The sequence below is a fragment of the Cyprinus carpio genome, chromosome A19 (assembly GCF_018340385.1).
Source record: "Cyprinus carpio isolate SPL01 chromosome A19, ASM1834038v1, whole genome shotgun sequence".
NCBI lineage: Eukaryota > Metazoa > Chordata > Actinopteri > Cypriniformes > Cyprinidae > Cyprinus > Cyprinus carpio.
The window spans coordinates 8,807,325-8,824,689 of record NC_056590.1 but is presented as its reverse complement, the minus strand read 5'-3'; the positions used below and the strand labels follow the sequence as shown (position 1 = coordinate 8,824,689).

The 17,365-nt window shown below is 37.6% G+C and overlaps 2 protein-coding genes across 2 annotated transcripts; both read right to left on the bottom strand.

Annotated features, from left to right (window-relative positions):
* Positions 1 to 2,729: 2,729 nt before the first annotated feature.
* On the bottom strand, positions 2,730 to 3,753 carry LOC122148868 (CMP-N-acetylneuraminate-beta-galactosamide-alpha-2,3-sialyltransferase 2-like). Its single transcript, XM_042777195.1, has 2 exons — positions 3,628 to 3,753; positions 2,730 to 3,486 (listed from the first exon to the last, which is right to left on the bottom strand). The coding sequence occupies exons 1-2, from the start codon at positions 3,713 to 3,715 to the stop codon at positions 3,236 to 3,238; spliced, it is 339 nt and encodes a 112-aa protein (XP_042633129.1). The 5' UTR covers positions 3,716 to 3,753; the 3' UTR covers positions 2,730 to 3,235.
* A 3,709-nt stretch (positions 3,754 to 7,462) lies between these two features.
* On the bottom strand, positions 7,463 to 17,046 carry LOC109111311 (CMP-N-acetylneuraminate-beta-galactosamide-alpha-2,3-sialyltransferase 2-like). The gene is made up of 7 exons (XM_042776252.1): positions 16,896 to 17,046; positions 11,185 to 11,559; positions 10,140 to 10,330; positions 9,869 to 10,048; positions 8,492 to 8,537; positions 7,945 to 8,070; positions 7,463 to 7,851 (listed from the first exon to the last, which is right to left on the bottom strand). The coding sequence occupies exons 2-7, from the start codon at positions 11,461 to 11,463 to the stop codon at positions 7,684 to 7,686; spliced, it is 990 nt and encodes a 329-aa protein (XP_042632186.1). The 5' UTR covers positions 11,464 to 11,559; positions 16,896 to 17,046; the 3' UTR covers positions 7,463 to 7,683.
* Positions 17,047 to 17,365: the final 319 nt, after the last annotated feature.

Sequence of the window (17,365 nt, the reverse complement as noted above, 5' to 3'; positions counted from 1 at the left end):
CTGTGTTTATTTCCACATTGAACATGCTTCTTGTGTATCCTGCTTGTAGCAAATGAAAATATCATGCATCTGAGGCGGTAATTAAATATTGAGCAACAGTGCGTATTATGTGTTTATTGTTTTAAATGTTGCTTACTCATTTATGAGAAGGACCCAAGTAGAGGATTTTACAGTTACTTTTTTGGTTGATATAATCCTTAGTTGTGTAAATGTATAATTTCCTTTTCATATTTTTCCATTTCCTTTTGCGTTTTATTTAATTTTTTAGTAAACTAAAAAAAAAAAAAAAAAAAATCTATTTTAAAGTTTAGAATTAGACAGCCTTTAGAGAGTGTATGAGTCCAGGCACACAGACTTACGCTGGTAACTCATCAGTGCTTTCCTCATCAATATAGCCTATATTTTTATAGCCTATATTCACACTTTTCTCATTCTCACTAATTCAGGTTTTTTATGGATGAATCTCTGAAGGGAACCAACTGTGTTCAGAAACATTTCAATGGTATTTTCATTTGATCTGATAAAGTAGCGTTTATGAGTGTAGCACTGCTTTGTTTACAGTCATTACCAGGAAAACGTCTCAGGTTACTGTCGTAACCTTGGTTCCCTGAGAGCAGGAACGAGGCATTGCAAGAAAATTACAGTGGGATCTCCTCCCCTTCTCCAAAATCTTGAAGTCTTATGCCGCATTCCAGGCAACACGTAACTGTTTTTCCAACCTTCTACCTCTGAAAGTGCACCGGAATGGCAGTCAAATCCGTGACTTCCCACCCATGAACTCGTATTAGATCGATGTACTCCCAGTTACGAGCTCTGGCGTCACATAGCCCGCGAAACAACAATGGCAGCCCCTGCGGTGTTTATGCAAGTGTTACACAGTGAGAAATAGACTTTAGGACAACATAACATTGCAATAAAATTTATAATCTAGCCACAATTCCTTGCACTAAGGCAGTTTGGCGTGACTTACCTGGAACGCTACAAAGTCGTGAGTCATGGTTTGAAGTCGTGAGTTACGGGCTCAAAAACCTGCCTGGAACGCAGCATTATTATAGGATAACACCAGTTCAAAAACTGGCCAATTGACGCTCATCTATGCAAATCGAATGCAAATACTGACAGGCTTGGTGGGCAGTGCCGAATTCAGATCCGGAAATGCTGGCTATGCCGCAGAAATGTTGTTCAGGGAAATGTGATTTCAGAGACGATCAGCTCCACCCGATTAGCAGGAGCTCAGTGCTCATGTACAGCAGCAGATGTTGAAGGGCCGGTAGGGGAAGCAGAAGCAGCAGCAGGTTCTGGCAGAGGGAACCCAGGCTCACTGCCATCAAAAGAACCAGTCGGCTCTGTCATGACAATATTAAATATTAATACAACATTATACACATTGCACATTACACCAGTCAGAGAGAAATTAATTTAGACATTTCATTATAAAAAAAAACAACAACATATATGCCCTGTTGTATTGCTTCACTTGTCAACACACCTCCTGTCTCTGAGTGCCCTGCTGCTGCTGCTGCGCCCTGGTCCTCGGGGTAGTCATACCCTGCAGCCTTATCCCCCCTCTCCATATTCCCGCTTGTCTCCCGCGGTGAGACGAAGGCGTCGAGGAAAGACAGGACCACAGAGTACTTCCACTTTTTCCATGACCCTGCTGCTGACCCGCTCCTCTTCTCCATCTCCTTTCTCCTCTCCTTTAAATATGTGTCCCTCTTGCCAAACAGATGTTTATAAAATGCTCACAGATTAAATGTAACAAAGATAACATTAAAGAAATATTTTTTACCAGGTTAAATGTTGATTATTATTAACTCAAACCCCTTTATCTAAACCTCCCTACTTAAAAGTTGGTTGCACACATCCGCCATGCTGCATTCTCATTACACTATAACACAACACTGGTCCAATCACAAATAACAATTTTTTACTATATTATTGTGAGTGTATTGCAGTAGGTTATAATTAGAATGAATGTACAAATGTTTGCCATAAGTATTCTAGTCTTAACATAGAAATAATATTTTATGTAACAGATATAAATTATGATTTACTATGTTGTGCACAAAGTAACACACCAAAACCTTTGGTCACTGTATAGATCATTTATTTATTCTAAATAAATCAAATCAAATAAAAAATATATATATATAAAAACTATAAACAAAGAACATTTACAACTATTTACGTGCAGGAATAAAAAAGATCTTGTGTGGAGTGAAGGAGAGGAGAAAGGAGAGAAAGTCTGGTTCATTCCCTGCAGAGATTGCTGCCTCTTTTTTTAAAACTACTCTTTAGGCTCCAATTGTTCCAAATTAAGCAGAACTGTGCTGCTTTCATAAATTAATTTGTGTATTTGAAATTTGCTAGAGGACGGGCCCAGAGTGCTTCTAAGAGCTGCCGCTCCACCTCCGATGGCTGCTCCCTAGGCCTTCTCTGAGCTCTTCTTCTTGGTGGCGCTGTATCAAATGTGGGGCAGCTGTGGCCTAATGGTTAGAGCTTTGGACTTGTAACCAGAAGGTCGCAGGTTCGAGTCTCGGTGCTGGCAGGAGTTGTAGGTGGGAGGGAGTGATGAACAGCGCTCTCTTCCACTCTCAATACCCATGGCTGAAGTGCCCTTGAGCAAGGCACTGAACCCCCAGTTGCTCCCCGGGCGCTGGATATAGCTGCCCACTGCTCTGGGTGTGTGTTCATGGTGTGTTCACTTCTCACTGCTGTGTGTGTGCACTTGGATGGGTTAAATGCAGAGCACCAATTTCGAGTATGGGTTACCATACTTGACAAATGTCACGACTTTCACTTTTCAAATGATAATAAATTTTTTTACATGAGAAGGCAGAAAAGGATGAAACTCATGTGTGAGGCTATGAGTGCTTACTGTAAATATAATGTACATGTAAACATGCTCATTATTGCCTGTACACACCTTTGGTGATACAAAGGCCATTGTTGCATAGCAAACGTTTTGGAAGCTGCTGGTGTCTCTGGAGTCAGACTGGCAGTTGTGCATAAACCTGCATTTCAGCCAGCCCTAACCAAAGCTCACAGAGAAAACCTTTACAGTGGGTGTAGGAGGACATTTTCAAACTGTTTTAATGCTGTAGTGTTGTTGGTTGGTTGTTTTGTGATGAAAATTGTTGTAAAAAGAGGTTTAATTTTCTTCATGCAAAGTAACATGAAAAAAACATTCTATTTATTTTGTGGTAAACTGTGACCTTATTTTCCTGATATTCTCTCACCGTTTGATAGATCCATCAGTTAGAGCACTGGTGACCCACTGGATATCCAGTGTTTTGAAGGGCAACTGCACCAGGTGTGTGTTGTTGTCCAGATTAGTGGCACTTTCTGGGTACATGATGCGATGGGTCGTCCTGGATCCCACATCTTTCTCATAGCCTTCAACCGGTGCTTTATTCATCCTGTGGAAAGCAGCAGGTTCTGGCAGAGGGGACCCAGGCTCACTGCCATCAAAAGAACCAGTCAGCTCTGTCATGACAATATTAAATATTAATATTACATTACACACATTGCACATTACACCAGTCAGAGAGAAATTAATTTAGACTTTTCTTCATAAAAAAACAACAACATATACGCCCTGTTGTGTTGCTTTACTTGTCAACACACCTCCTGTCTCTGAGTGCCCTGCTGCTGCACCCTGGTCCTCGGGGTGGTCGTACCCTGTGGCCTGATTCTCCTCATCCCCCCTCTCCATATTCCCGCTTGTCTCCCGTGGGTCGAGGAAAGACTGGACCGCAGAGTACTTCCACTATATATATATATAAATATATATATATATATATACACACAGGTCCTTCTCAAAAAATTAGCATATTGTGAAAAAGTTCATTATTTTCCATAATGTAATGATAAAAATTAAACTTTCATATATTTTAGATTCATTGCACACCAACTGAAATATTTCAGGTCTTTTATTGTTTTAATACTGATGATTTTGGCATACAGCTCATGAAAACCCAAAATTCCCATCTCAAAAAATTAGCATATTTCATCCGACCAATAAAAGCAAAGTGTTTTTAATACAAAAAAGTCAACCTTCAAATAATTATGTTCAGTTATGCACTCAATACTTGGTCGGGAATCCTTTTGCAGAAATGACTGCTTCAGTGTGGCGTGGCATGGAGGCAATCATCCTGTGGCACTGCTGAGGTGTTATGGAGGCCCAGGATGCTTCGATAGCGGCCTTAAGCTCATCCAGAGTGTTGGGTCTTGCGTCTCTCAACTTTCTCTTCACAATATCCCACAGATTCTCTATGGGGTTCAGGTCAGGAGAGTTGGCAGGCCAATTGAGCACAGTAATACCATGGTCAGTAAACCATTTACCAGTGGTTTTGGCACTGTGAGCAGGTGCCAGGTCGTGCTGAAAAAACGAAATCTTCATCTCCATAAAGCTTTTCAGCAGATGGAAGCATGAAGTGCTCCAAAATCTCCTGATAGCTAGCTGCATTGACCCTGCCCTTGATAAAACACAGTGGACCAACACCAGCAGCTGACATGGCACCCCAGACCATCACTGACTGTGGGTACTTGACACTGGACTTCAGGCATTTTGGCATTTCCTTCTCCCCAGTCTTCCTCCAGACTCTGGCACCTTGATTTCCGAATGACATGCAAAATTTGCTTTCATCCGAAAAAAGTACTTTGGACCACTGAGCAACAGTCCAGTGCTGCTTCTCTGTAGCCCAGGTCAGGCGCTTCTGCCGCTGTTTCTGGTTCAAAAGCACACGCCTGTGCACGGTGGCTCTGGATGTTTCTACTCCAGACTCAGTCCACTGCTTCCGCAGGTCCACCAAGGTCTGGAATCGGTCCTTCTCCACAATCTTCCTCAGGGTCCGGTCACCTCTTCTCATTGTGCAGCGTTTTTTGCCACACTTTTTCCTTCCCACAGACTTCCCACTGAGGTGCCTTGATACAGCACTCTAGGAACAGCCTATTCGTTCAGAAATTTCTTTCTGTGTCTTACCCTCTCGCTTGAGGGTGTCAATGATGGCCTTCTGGACAGCAGTCAGGTCGGCAGTCTTACCCATGATTGCGGTTTTGAGTAATGAACCAGGCTGGGAGTTTTTAAAAAGCCTCAGGAATCTTTTGCAGGTGTTTAGAGTTAATTAGTTGATTCAGATGATTAGGTTAATAGCTCGTTTAGAGAACCTTTTCATGATATGCTAATTTTTTGAGATAGGAATTTTGGGTTTTCATGAGCTGTATGCCAAAATCATGAGTATTAAAACAATAAAAGACCTGAAATATTTCAGTTGGCGTGCAATGAATCTAAAATATATAAAAGTTTAATTTTTATCATTACATTATGGAAAATAATGAACGTTTTCACAATATGCTATTTTTTTGAGAAGGACCTGTATGTATATATATATATCATATATATATAGATAGATAGATAGATAGATAGATAGATAGATAGATAGATAGATAGATAGATAGATAGATAGATAGATAGATAGATAGATAGATAGCTAAAGAGCGTTTTTTACAACTTACCAGATTGTCAGACCTCCTCACTCACTTTCTTCCAAGCAAGATCCTTTTTTATTCCTGTTTATACAGCTCCGGTTATCCACATACAGCAACGATGATTTTGTCCTCCATTGTTGTTTGGGATTTCTGTCTCCGCTCGCTACTACTTTCGCCAAAGTTCAGATTTTTCAACTTCAAAGTTCAGATATGCACGACAAACACCTGAAACGCTCAATTAGCACCGCGTCATTCACGCGGATCCCATCATTCGCGCCGCCTCATTTGCGCAAATCGCGCTGCAGGATGTCTATTAAGTCTTTACATTGATTTAACATGTAAATCACTCGCACTTCAATGCTTCATTCGTGTCTGGTGTGAACGCACCATAACACTCGCTCAACTCTCCCACATTAACCATATAACCATGCAGCACAATAAACAGCAATTTCACAATGATTATAAAGTCTGTGTGCTTTAATTTTAATTTTTTAACTTTAATTCTTTAATTATTAAACAAAGTAATTAGAACAACATCAGTAGGCTATACAATAATCGACATATTCTTAGGAAATAGTGGGTTCACGGCGAATTATCAGAACTACTTCAGTAAGACAGTAATATTGTGCTTTACCTGGAAACCTAAAGCTGCACTAGGTATACATCACATATTAGCACAAAAACTTGTTTTGAGCGCTCAACTGAAAATGTACACATCGTACTTACAGGTTGTGGTTCAAAGAGCTTGTTAGTCCAAATTAAGAAGATAAGAAGCCAACAAAGATAAAAGCCAAGATTAGAGAATCAGTTCTGGTGAAATGACATGCACACAACAAAAGGTTCGAATTGTATTTCTGTGGTTTCCTTGAACACAGCGTCGTCTTAAACATGATGTAAACACACTAACTAGCGGATGTTTTTGTGGGCAGGTCAGACTCTGGCTGTTTCTCAATTCCAAGAACGCAAAGAACGGACTTGTGTTCTCGTGGAGACCGGTCTTGCCAAGCTTCCTTGGAAGAACGAACTCGGAAGGACACGAGAACACAGAACGCACTCTTATGAGTATTGAGATGTGCTGCGTTCTTGCTTAACTGACCGCATAGTCACAGCATAAGCAGCTCCCAATGAACCATAAATATAACATAACATTACAAACAAATGTCATAACTTATTAAAACATTTCAAACTATTATAGATAATATTTACATACCGTATAATTGTATATCGTTTTATTTTATAGCGTTATATGTTTAACTATGACTATGTTAAGATTTATTTTAATATGCCAGTAAAAATACTGCGGACTTTCTCCGGGTCTTATAACTTTATTAAAATTAAATAAAACAAAACGGTAAATGTTTACTTTTCAAGAGCCGTCAAGCATTTGCGAGAGCGAGTTTAAAGCTTACAGGCTTCCGTACACCGGCCTTCTGTGATTTCTAACGGCTCGATTCTCTCAAGTCTGCACTCGAGGCATCCTCGATATCTAGAACACATCCGGGCACTTCCATGCGTCCTCTGTACTTGCGTTCTTGAGAATTGGAATTTAACTTCGACGGTTAATGATGACGTATAGCGAGAACACAAGGACGCAAGATCGCTAAAGAACGCATATTGAGAAACAGCCTCTGTTTGTATTTCGCGGGCAGGCGGGAATTATGCAAATGTATTACCCAGTGACGTATACCGGTAACAGGCAAAAGATTCAAAAAGATGACGACTCGTTAAGGCGATTCAGAACTGACTTTTTCTTTTGAGAGACAATATCTTTGTTTATCATGCACTTTTTTGATTAACAACTTTGCAGATTGTTTTTATTTAAGGATAGCTACATTATAAACTGCAAAAGAGATATTTTTAAAAAACCCATATGACCTGCTCTTTAATATTTTTGTGGAAACTATGATCATTTTTTAGGATTTTTTGACAAATAAAAAGAACAGAATAAGAACAGTGTTTTCTTCAAAAAAACTGCATTTATTTGATATAAAATTTGTTTTGTTTAACCTTTACTGCCATTTTGATTAATATAGAGTGTGATTGCTGAGTTTACATATTCATTTATTTAAGAAAACAAGCAAAAAATCTTACAGATCCAAAATGTTTAAACAAAATGTGAATAATTATATGTATTTATCTGAAATAAAAGTAAATATCAATAAATAATCACGCTACTCAATGTCATTATCCTTTTCACCACCCTGTGTACAGATCAATCAACTTCCTTTGCTGAAGTTCTAAGATGGTCTCGTGCTCAATCCCTCCACTGTGTTTACCAGTGCGTTTGAAAGACTTGGGTGTTTTTTCGAAATAGTGGTGCCAGGTGCCTTTACTGTTCGAGCCAAAGCCGAACACACTGACCTAAGCAAAGGGAGAAAAAAAACAGCAGCAAATGTACGTGACATTAGTGCACAGCACACAAACCCCATACAAAGTGACTGCTAAAAGCTTTACCTCATCACAAATGTGCAGAGCAAATATTAGCACAAGGAAACCAGTAGATGGATAAGATCTTCGAGACTTAATGTGCAGCCAAGTGTTGTGCACATAATGCATGAAAGCAGGGTGCATAACCATCACCTGAAAGAATAAGACAATTATAAGCCGTTTCAGAAACTACAATAGGGTCTTAAAGAGTCTGAGAAAATCTGGGACTCAGAACCTGATAATAATCATATGTTTTAGGATTCTGACACCTTTTAAACAAAGAAATGTTAAGATGTATAGCCAAGAAACAGTTCTGCATGTGTGTTTGCAGTATCAAGTATCGTGGTGATGCTAAAAGTTTCCAATGGCCTGTACTGTACAGTACAATTATCTCAAGCTGACATGTCTGTGTATTGTAACATTAGTCTCCTTAGCTGTTAGGTCTCCTTGGTGATGTTTGCAGAGACAAACTGCACTTAGCATGCCCAATTATGTCAATTCGAGGGTCTTTAAGTGAACTTTTTTTTATTGAAAGGTTTACTGTTGAAAAACAAACTCAAGATACTGATCTTACTTTGTCCTTGTTGGCTTGTAGCTTGTGTATAACCTTAAACCGTGTTCTGTTAAGTAATACAAGAAGAGAAACAAGGGTCAAAACAACTCAAGAAATAATTGACAACACAATATATGTTCATTATTATTTAAAATATGAAGAGTCACTAAACCAATGTCCCAATCTTATTTCCCCTCAAAATCAAAAGACAGACATTACAGAAAATGAAGCATATTTAGGACAATAATTATTTGATTCCGTTTTATTATTATTATTATTATTTTATTATTTTTTGTTTTGTTTTGACATGTTGGTGTTCTATCTTTCACTTGGATGTTATAAGTTGCACTGAGTAAATACAGCTGAATGAAACAAAAGATGTGTCCATCTTCATTTCAAGCTGCAAAGCAACAAAACGTGATTATTTTAATGGGGGGTTATTCTTTTCTATACCCACTATATATATATATATATATATATATATATATATATATATATATATACAGTAGTAAACATTTTAAGTGGATCAAAAAAGTTAATCAAAGTTGTCCTAAGAATCAAGTTATCCTAAAAAGAAAGTTTTAGGACAACTTTGATGAAAGGTTTTGATCCACTTCAAATGCTGACTACACACACACACACACACACACACACACACACTTTGTTCCAAATTGTTATGTAAGTGACATAAGTAGGATTTCAGTAAAACTAAAAATTCTGATTTGCCTTTTTCATAGAAAAATTTGTTTGTTTGTTTGTTTGTTTTATTTCTCATATCTTTTTAGATAACTGGTATCAATCTCAAAGTTTGTTAAATAGTTTGCCAGGTCTTCTTAGGTAAATGGAAAGGTTGTTCCACATTATTAAGCAAGTCACATTTCTCATGAAATATTTCTGAAGATGGAAAGCATGAAACAGTGCAACGTCTTGCAAAAAGCATGAAAACAAATAATATTTTGTGAGTAATGGATAGAGATTATTGAACTGTCAAAAGATTTGTGAGTGAATAAGAACACAGAATAACTCGATCAAATAAAGGCTTATTAAGGAAAGTTTCTGTTAAACAAATGAATTGTATTAAAAGGGCAGCTATAAAAAGGCCACTGTTGTGTAGCAAACACTTTTTGGAAGCTGCTGGTGTCTCTGGAGTCAGACTGGCAGTTGTGCATAAATCTGCATTTCAGCCAGCCCTAACCAAAGCTCACAGAGAAAACCTTTACAGTGGGTGTAGGAGGACATTTTCAAACTGTTTTAATGCTGTAGTGTTGTTGGTTGATTGTTTTGTGATGAAAATTGTTGTAAAAAGAGGTTTAATTTTCTTTATGCAAAATAACATGAAAAAAACATTCTTTTCATTTTGCGGTAAACTGTGACCTTATTTTCCTGATATTCTCTCACCGTTTGATAGATCCATCAGTTAGAGCACTGGTGACCCACTGGATATCCAGTGTTTTGAAGGGCAACAGCACCAGGTGTGTGTTGTTGTCCAGATGGGTGGCACTTTCTGGGTACATGATGCGATGGGTCGTCCTGGATCCCACATCTTTCTCATAGCCTTCAACCGGTGCTTTATTCATCCTGTGGAAAGCAGACTTTTAAAATTCCAGTCTCTGTCATAATTACCGTCTTGATTATATTGAGTCATGAAAATAAAATAAAAAAAGCTGACCTGAATACAAAATCATGGTTGTCTATAAGAGGACCATAGTATGATCCTAAAAGGTTCCCAGAGTTCCCCACCACAGCACAGGTTCGGCAGCGGGACGGGCCAGCGTCTCTGTACCGTTCCTCTCCAGGAATGACAGAAAACAGCTCCGTAATCACTTGGGAGAAATTAGCTTTGCTCCTTGATTGTAGAGACTGTGGATGGATTAAAAACAAATCAGTGCCGCAGGAAAGTACAGCTCTGATTCCATCAGCATGAAATCATAATCAAATAAAAATCAACATCAAGACGACTAAAATCACCATGAACATTTTATATAAACTAAAACTAGTGACAATAAAACTGAATATTAGTTAAAAGACTTATATGTAAGTCTATAGGGGGGTTGGTGTTTTTTTGGTTGAAAGAAATCAATATTTTAGTTTAGCAAGGAGGCATTCAATTGACCAAAAGTGACAATAAAGGCATTTATAATGTTAGTAAACATTTCTATTTTGTGAGCATCAAATCAGCATTTTAGAATGATTTTCAAAGGATCATGTGACACTGAAGACTGGAGTAATGATGCTTAAAATTCAGCCTTGCATCACAAAAATAAATATTTTTGATCAAACCAATTCAACTTTTAAAAAAAATAATAATAATATTTACACACCTCAACATTTAAACAGTTGTGTGCACACAAACTAAACATATTATTCCTCCTTGTTCTCCTTTAACAGTCAAGAATTAAAAGAACTGACTCTTATTCAGTGTGAATATAAATGGAACTGGCCACAAATGACAGAAATTTACTGCACTGAAATTCAAAGAAATTCATCAAATGTGGCAGAACTTGTTTTTCGTGTTGAATCAGCATGAATGGTTTCTGAAGGATCGTGTAACACTGACGACTGGAGCAATGGCTCCATGAAATAAACGCACTGCATAATTTGAAAGCATACTCAATTCCATTTTGAATGGCACACAGTCCAACTTATTGTACATTTTAACTGCAGGAATGAAGTGAGCTGAAGTACTAAATAATAAACACACACTAAGCCATTACCTGCCACCACTTAAAGATGTGGTCAGAGAAGACGCTGTTATTGAGAGAGAGCACTGGGGGGACATCTTTTCTGAAATGTTCAGTAAACCACTTGTCGTCACTCGCAGCCAAACAGCGCTCCATACAGGCACAGGGTTCGTCATGAAAGAGACGTTCCACCATGCTATTGTTCACCAAATCTTTAAAATGTCCATAAGGAACTTTATGTATGGTCACAGTAAAGATGGCGGTGCTTAACAGAACCATGGAGATGACCTTTATGCTTTTACACCACCGCATTTTGATTATGGACCTTGACTCTCTGATGTTGGGCTGGTTTAGATTGAGGTCAAGGAGATTCTTCTAGCACCTTATCAGGAGATCAGCTGCAAGAACCTGAGCAATAAATGACAATGAATAACAATAATTAATTAAAAGCCTTTATATATAGGAATAAAGTGTTAGAGAGAGAGAGTAGTAAGTGTAAGCGTAAGCGTAAGCGTAAGCGTAAGTGTAAGTGAACTGCTCTGCTCACAGCCACTAGAATATGGAAATAACTGTTCCTACCTGCTGATTACATTGTACAAAAAAAAGTAATGATCTTCCTCAGTATTTGTGTCTTGTTTTCCAATGTAAAGGTCTAAAGACTCTTAAATAAAGATACATTTACTACACACAAAATGACTGAAGTCTTAATCAAAATGAAGTGAGTTTATGATTAAAACAAGAATAAATATCTGTCCATGGAGTCAAAAAAAATCTACTTAAATTGACTGACAGACCAGCTCTTGTTTTAAGCATGGAAACTTGGAAAACATACAAAAATACTGAGGAAGATATAATTTTTTATCAATGCATGCAACACTTAAAGCTAGGAATGTTCATTTCTGTTATGTTTCCTAACCGGCGTATATAAACTGATTATTAACCATTAACCAACAAGATATTGTTATTCTGCGAACAGAGAAAAACATAAAAAAGCTATGTACATATAAAAGTGATAAATATGCCTGTTTATGTATAGGTAATTATTTTTATAGTACTGTAGTATATTTATAGTCAAACTCTCTCAGTAGTTGTGTTTAGGTTTATACTGTTTTACTTTTGTATGTCTGTATTTATGTAGCACCGTGGTCCTGTGAGTCACAACATTTCGTTCCACTGTATACCCCAAGAAGTAGAAGAATGACATTTAAGGAATATTTAAGGTTAAGAAGCAAGTAGTGCAGTATGATTTGTGGTGCATTCACGAGTAAAACGTTTGTTATCTTTTTAAGTCCTTGTAACATAAAATGTTTACAAGAAGGAGTCTGGTGCATACAGAGAGAAACGAGTGTGTTTTTCTACAGGTGGTTTGTCCAGCCCACTCACCTGTGTGTAGCACACTCAGAATTGCACAATGTTTTCCTTGAAACATGTATTGTTTATAAGAAAGTGTTCAGTGCGTATAGAGAGGAAAGAGTGTGTCTTCTGTTATGTGCACCCCCAGGAATTTAGTGTTGCTGACTCTCTCCACAGTTAAGCTGTCGATGGTCAGTAGGGTGTGGTCAACAGAGTTTCTTCTGAAGTCCATCACAACCTCTTTTGTCTTACTCACATTGAGGGACAGGTTGTTTGCATTACACCGTTCAACCAGTTGTGCCACTTCCTTTCTGTAGGGTGTTTCATCATTGTTGCTGATGAGACCTACCACATTTGTGTCATCAGCAAACTTGATGATGTGGTTGGAGCTGAATGTGGCAGTGCAGTCATTAGTCAGCAGCATGAAAAGCAGCGGGCTGAGCACACAGCCTTGTGGAGCACCTGTGCTCAGTGTGGTAGTGCTGGAGATGCTGCAGCCGACACAGACTGACTGAGGTCTTCCGGTTAGAAAGTCCAGGATCCAATTATAGAGGGAGGTATTTAGGCCCGGCAGGTTTAGTTTGTTGATGTGTTGTTGTGGGACTTGAAACACTTCTTGTTAACTTTACAGCTTGCAGTGATTAATACAGCTCCTTACGGTTACAATGGAGCGGTTCATAGAGTTTTATTTTGAACTTGGACTCAAGTATAAAGAAATACAGTCAGTGCTTAGATCAAGGCATGGTTTTACAGTTTATTTATAAAATATACTACATACAGGAAAGCAGATAAGCCCACAATATGAACAGAAAGTGCTAAATTGCATGTTAAGCGTTTTCTTTATAACGGCTTCTATGGGAGGAAAAAGCTTAGTTGCTTAATGAAGATGATAAAAAAGCCATGCTTTAGAAATTATAAAAAAATATATACTGTGTACATGCAATCAGATGAGCCCAGAATATGAGTTGAATTGTATGATAAGCGTTTTCTCCCCAAGAGAAAACCGCACTTAACGTGTCTTAATATAAGACAACAGTTATATAAAAAGCCCAAATTTTATATTTTATTAAAAATATACACATTGTACAGGCAAGCAACGTTCTAATCCATTAAGCCACGTTACCAATTTTCTTTTTAATGTTTTTTACAGGGGAGAAAACACATGAAAGTTTTGCGTGTTCTGTTCATATTCTGGGCTCATCTGCTTTCCTGAGTATAATATATTTTAGTAATAAACTGTATAAACAGATTTTGGCTTTTTATATCACCGTCTTCCCCCTTTGGCCTACATTAAGCATTTTCTCTAACAGATTTCTATGGAGGAGAAAAAGCTTAATGTGCATCAAAGTGTTGCGTTCATATTCTGGGCTATTCTGCTTTATAAATAGTAACATTATTAATAAGGTTATTAATATTAATAGTGTTATTATTATTAATATTAATTATTAATAACCAATGGCACTGTTTTAGTATATTAAGCGTTTTAGAATGTTCCAAAACCGTGCAGCACTGACTGTATTTCTTTATACTTAAGTCCAAATTCAAAATAAAACTCTATAAACCACTCCATTGTGAACGTATGAAGCTCTATGAACCACTGCAAGCTAAACTAAGCATTTGTCCAAACTTAAATGGTTTTAAAGAACGCAAATATCTTTGCGAGAGAATGCAAAAGTTTTGCGAGCCAACACAAAGTTTCTTGGGGGAACGCAAAAGCTTTGCGAGGGAATGCAAATATATTTAAAAAAAAAAAAATAATTTTCTCCCACTCTGAAGTTTTCCACCACCTTGCCCTTTAGAGGCTCCGTAGTAACACACATGCGCACATAAACTTATTGTCAGCCTTGCCCTGCGACTTTATCAATAAAACACAGCTTTACCGCTAGTAGTGCGGTGGTAACATTGCTGTTCTTAAAGCAGTTCAACTTACAGTTCCGCTGTTAGCAGAGAACAACAGCTGCTGCTGAACAGTCTTGAGAGTTGCACAGACTCAGATAACTCAATACACGCTATCTCTCAGCAATAACTGCATCATCAATGGGCTCAAGCCTCCGTTACTAGCTCTAAAATAACGTTTTGGAATTGGCAACAGAGGCAGATGAGATGTGCAAGAAATTAGTCCTACAAAACCTGACAAATGTCTTGAAAACTGGTACATAAAACTTTTGTCCAATGTCCTACCCAGTGGTGTGCACAGACCTCTGGAGGGACAGGGGAGAATTGGTGTTACGAGGGCACAATCGCAGTCCAGGGGCACCTAGATCAGACCGAAAGGGAACTTAAGCATCACAGGCTGAGGGTGATTTAGGCCGGGTTTAGGGTGGCGATTTTTGTCCAATTTTAAGCTGAAATTCTGACTTGTGCGACTCTTTTTTTGTGTCTGGCCGAATTTCAGCTTTGTCTTGCAACTTTTGACGTGCAGTGTACAGGGGTGTTAGCCTAGCGGCAATGGGATAGTCGGATTAATTTCTGACATGTACAGTTGAAGCAAAGCTACAAACCGATTGCCCTAAACTCTCACTTTGCTCCTGCATGAAAACAGAAATGAAACCATGTGCTGCATCCCAATCTGCCTATTTGTAGGCTACTATGACCTTTAAGTACGTACTCTTTTGGTGATGAAAAAGTACACACTTTTGAGTCTGTTGTAGAGGAGTAGGCAAGATTTAGTACATACGATCACATACAATTGCGTCTTTAACGGACCACTCTGTCACACGCACCCTGTCACTGTAAACTGGCTGGCCTATCAATCATCTTGTCACAGTTAACATCCTCCACATTTCATTGCCAGCCATGGATTTTTATGTGGAGGTCTCTGCTCATATTTTTGATGACGCATTTAAAAATTAATGTCCAAATGGATGTTTATGAAAGTTCAGATTGATGTTGCAGATTAAATATAACATAAATATCATGAAATAAATATTTTTAACAGGATAAATGTTGATTATTAGTAACTTAAACCTGTTTATTCTGAACCTTATAACATCGGTCACACATCCGTCATGTTTGTAGTTTTTTAATGCTTTTTATTCGTGTTTGTTGTTCGGAACCGAATCCTTCGCCAAAGTGCAATGGATTGTGGGCAATATTACCATTAGATTGTACATGGATCCACACTTCAAAAACCTACCAGAAAAAGAACATCCGGGGACTTTTGGCATACTCTTTTCAACATATGCTTTGGGGAAGACCCAACTCTATGCATGTTCTGCAAGACCCAGATTGACCCGGTTTTAATGCAAGTAGAAAGCTTTTTTTTTATAAAATTAGTTCACTTAAGGACTTAAGTCTGAAAAGTTTTAGAATTTTTATCATATGTTAATTTAAAAATCTTGTATAATATTACTTGCTGTGTTTGTTTGTTTGTTTGTTTGCTTACTTGGTTTTTATTGTATTTATGTGATATTTGTATTTTTGTAATTTAATTTTTGCCATGAAAATAGTTAGATGCTGACATTTCAACTACTATGCTCTGGGACACTCTTATTCTAATCTCACATACTATTTAGGATGGATATAAACATTCATATGCGCGGGAAGTGCTGCAGCACACCCTGTTTTTTTCTGTGGGAAACTGTTTAACTGTTGGGAATAATAATAAAAAAAATCGGAGTGTCTATTTGCACTAAGCGTAAATAGGTCGCCTTGTTGGCAGAGACACCAGCTTCACCCGCAATCGTGTGATTGGGCTAGTCAGCATTAGAAAAGACGCTCTTCATATATCAGATTCGGTGGTGTAGATGATAAAACGTGGGTCATAGTCATTTTGACGCGATCGACCCAGGTTCAAATCTGCCTTATGACGAACTTTTTTTCTCCCTTTTCAAATTTCAAATCACATCAGAAAAAAAAAAAATTTAAATGAAAATGAAGGAAATAATCAAAAAGCTGAAAATAAAGTATTGGGTAGGGTTAGGGTAGGTCTATAGACTGTATAAAAAGGGGTAGGTCTAGTGCTTTTGTCCCAATAAGGTGGCATCCATTTATTATTTTGAATTAAGTCAATATATTTATTTGAAATAAATCAATGCTATTATTGCATACTGTTTTACTGTACAATGCTGAGGTGCATATAATTGCCAACAAGTAATTAGCAGAATAACCTGCTATTTTAGTATAAATAGAATCTAGCTAATAGCATATCACTAAATAATACTGCTATTTACACTTAGCTCTATCGCGCGAACCCAACCCAAAAGCATCGGCAAAATGTATTAAACAAGCACGGACTGATCTGTGTAATCTTCTCATACGGAACAGTGCTTGAATGTTAACTTTGTTACAGATTATATTATTAATAATGATACTTGTAAAGAAACAATGGTAAAAATATTAACAAACAAAAGATGAATTCTTAAAAAAAAAAAAAAAGAACATTTACTCACATTTACTGTTCAGCTTTGAATCCAGCGATGTGTGTCTGTGGACCTTGATTGGCACTGTCAGGATTATGTAGGAGGGTGTATCCTACAACTAGAGCACATTAAACTTTCTTTCTTTCTTTCTTTCTTTCTTTCAAAAAAAAGTTTAATGTGCTTTAAAAAAAAAGTAATGTGCTCTCTCTCTCTCTCTCTCTCTCTCTCTCTCTCTATCTATCTATCTATCTATCTATCTATATATATATTATGTAATGGATACATAGTGTATTCAATGTGTTCAAATTTGTTTAAATTACATTTCAGTTTACATTAATTGTTATATACGATTTACAAATGTTAGAAAATGAGAAAGAACCCAAAAAAGACGAGAGTTGAAGAAATGCATTGGCCCTGATATGAAGTGACACCATTAACGAGATTCTTTATAAAGAAGAACCGGTTTTGTTTTTGATATCCAGAAAAACATGCTGATAAAT

Coding starts and splice junctions, on each gene's coding strand:
- LOC122148868 (XM_042777195.1), bottom strand. CDS start 3,715: ATGGAGAGGGGGGATGAGGAGAATCAGGCCACAGGGTACGACCACCCC. Junction 3,487..3,627: donor AGGGCACTCAGAGACAGGAG/GTGTGTTGACAA, acceptor TTGTCATGACAG/AGCTGACTGGTTCTTTTGAT.
- LOC109111311 (XM_042776252.1), bottom strand. CDS start 11,463: ATGCGGTGGTGTAAAAGCATAAAGGTCATCTCCATGGTTCTGTTAAGC. Junction 8,538..9,868: donor ACTGATGGATCTATCAAACG/GTGAGAGAATAT, acceptor ATTACTTAACAG/AACACGGTTTAAGGTTATAC. Junction 7,852..7,944: donor CTCTGCACATTTGTGATGAG/GTAAAGCTTTTA, acceptor CCCTTTGCTTAG/GTCAGTGTGTTCGGCTTTGG.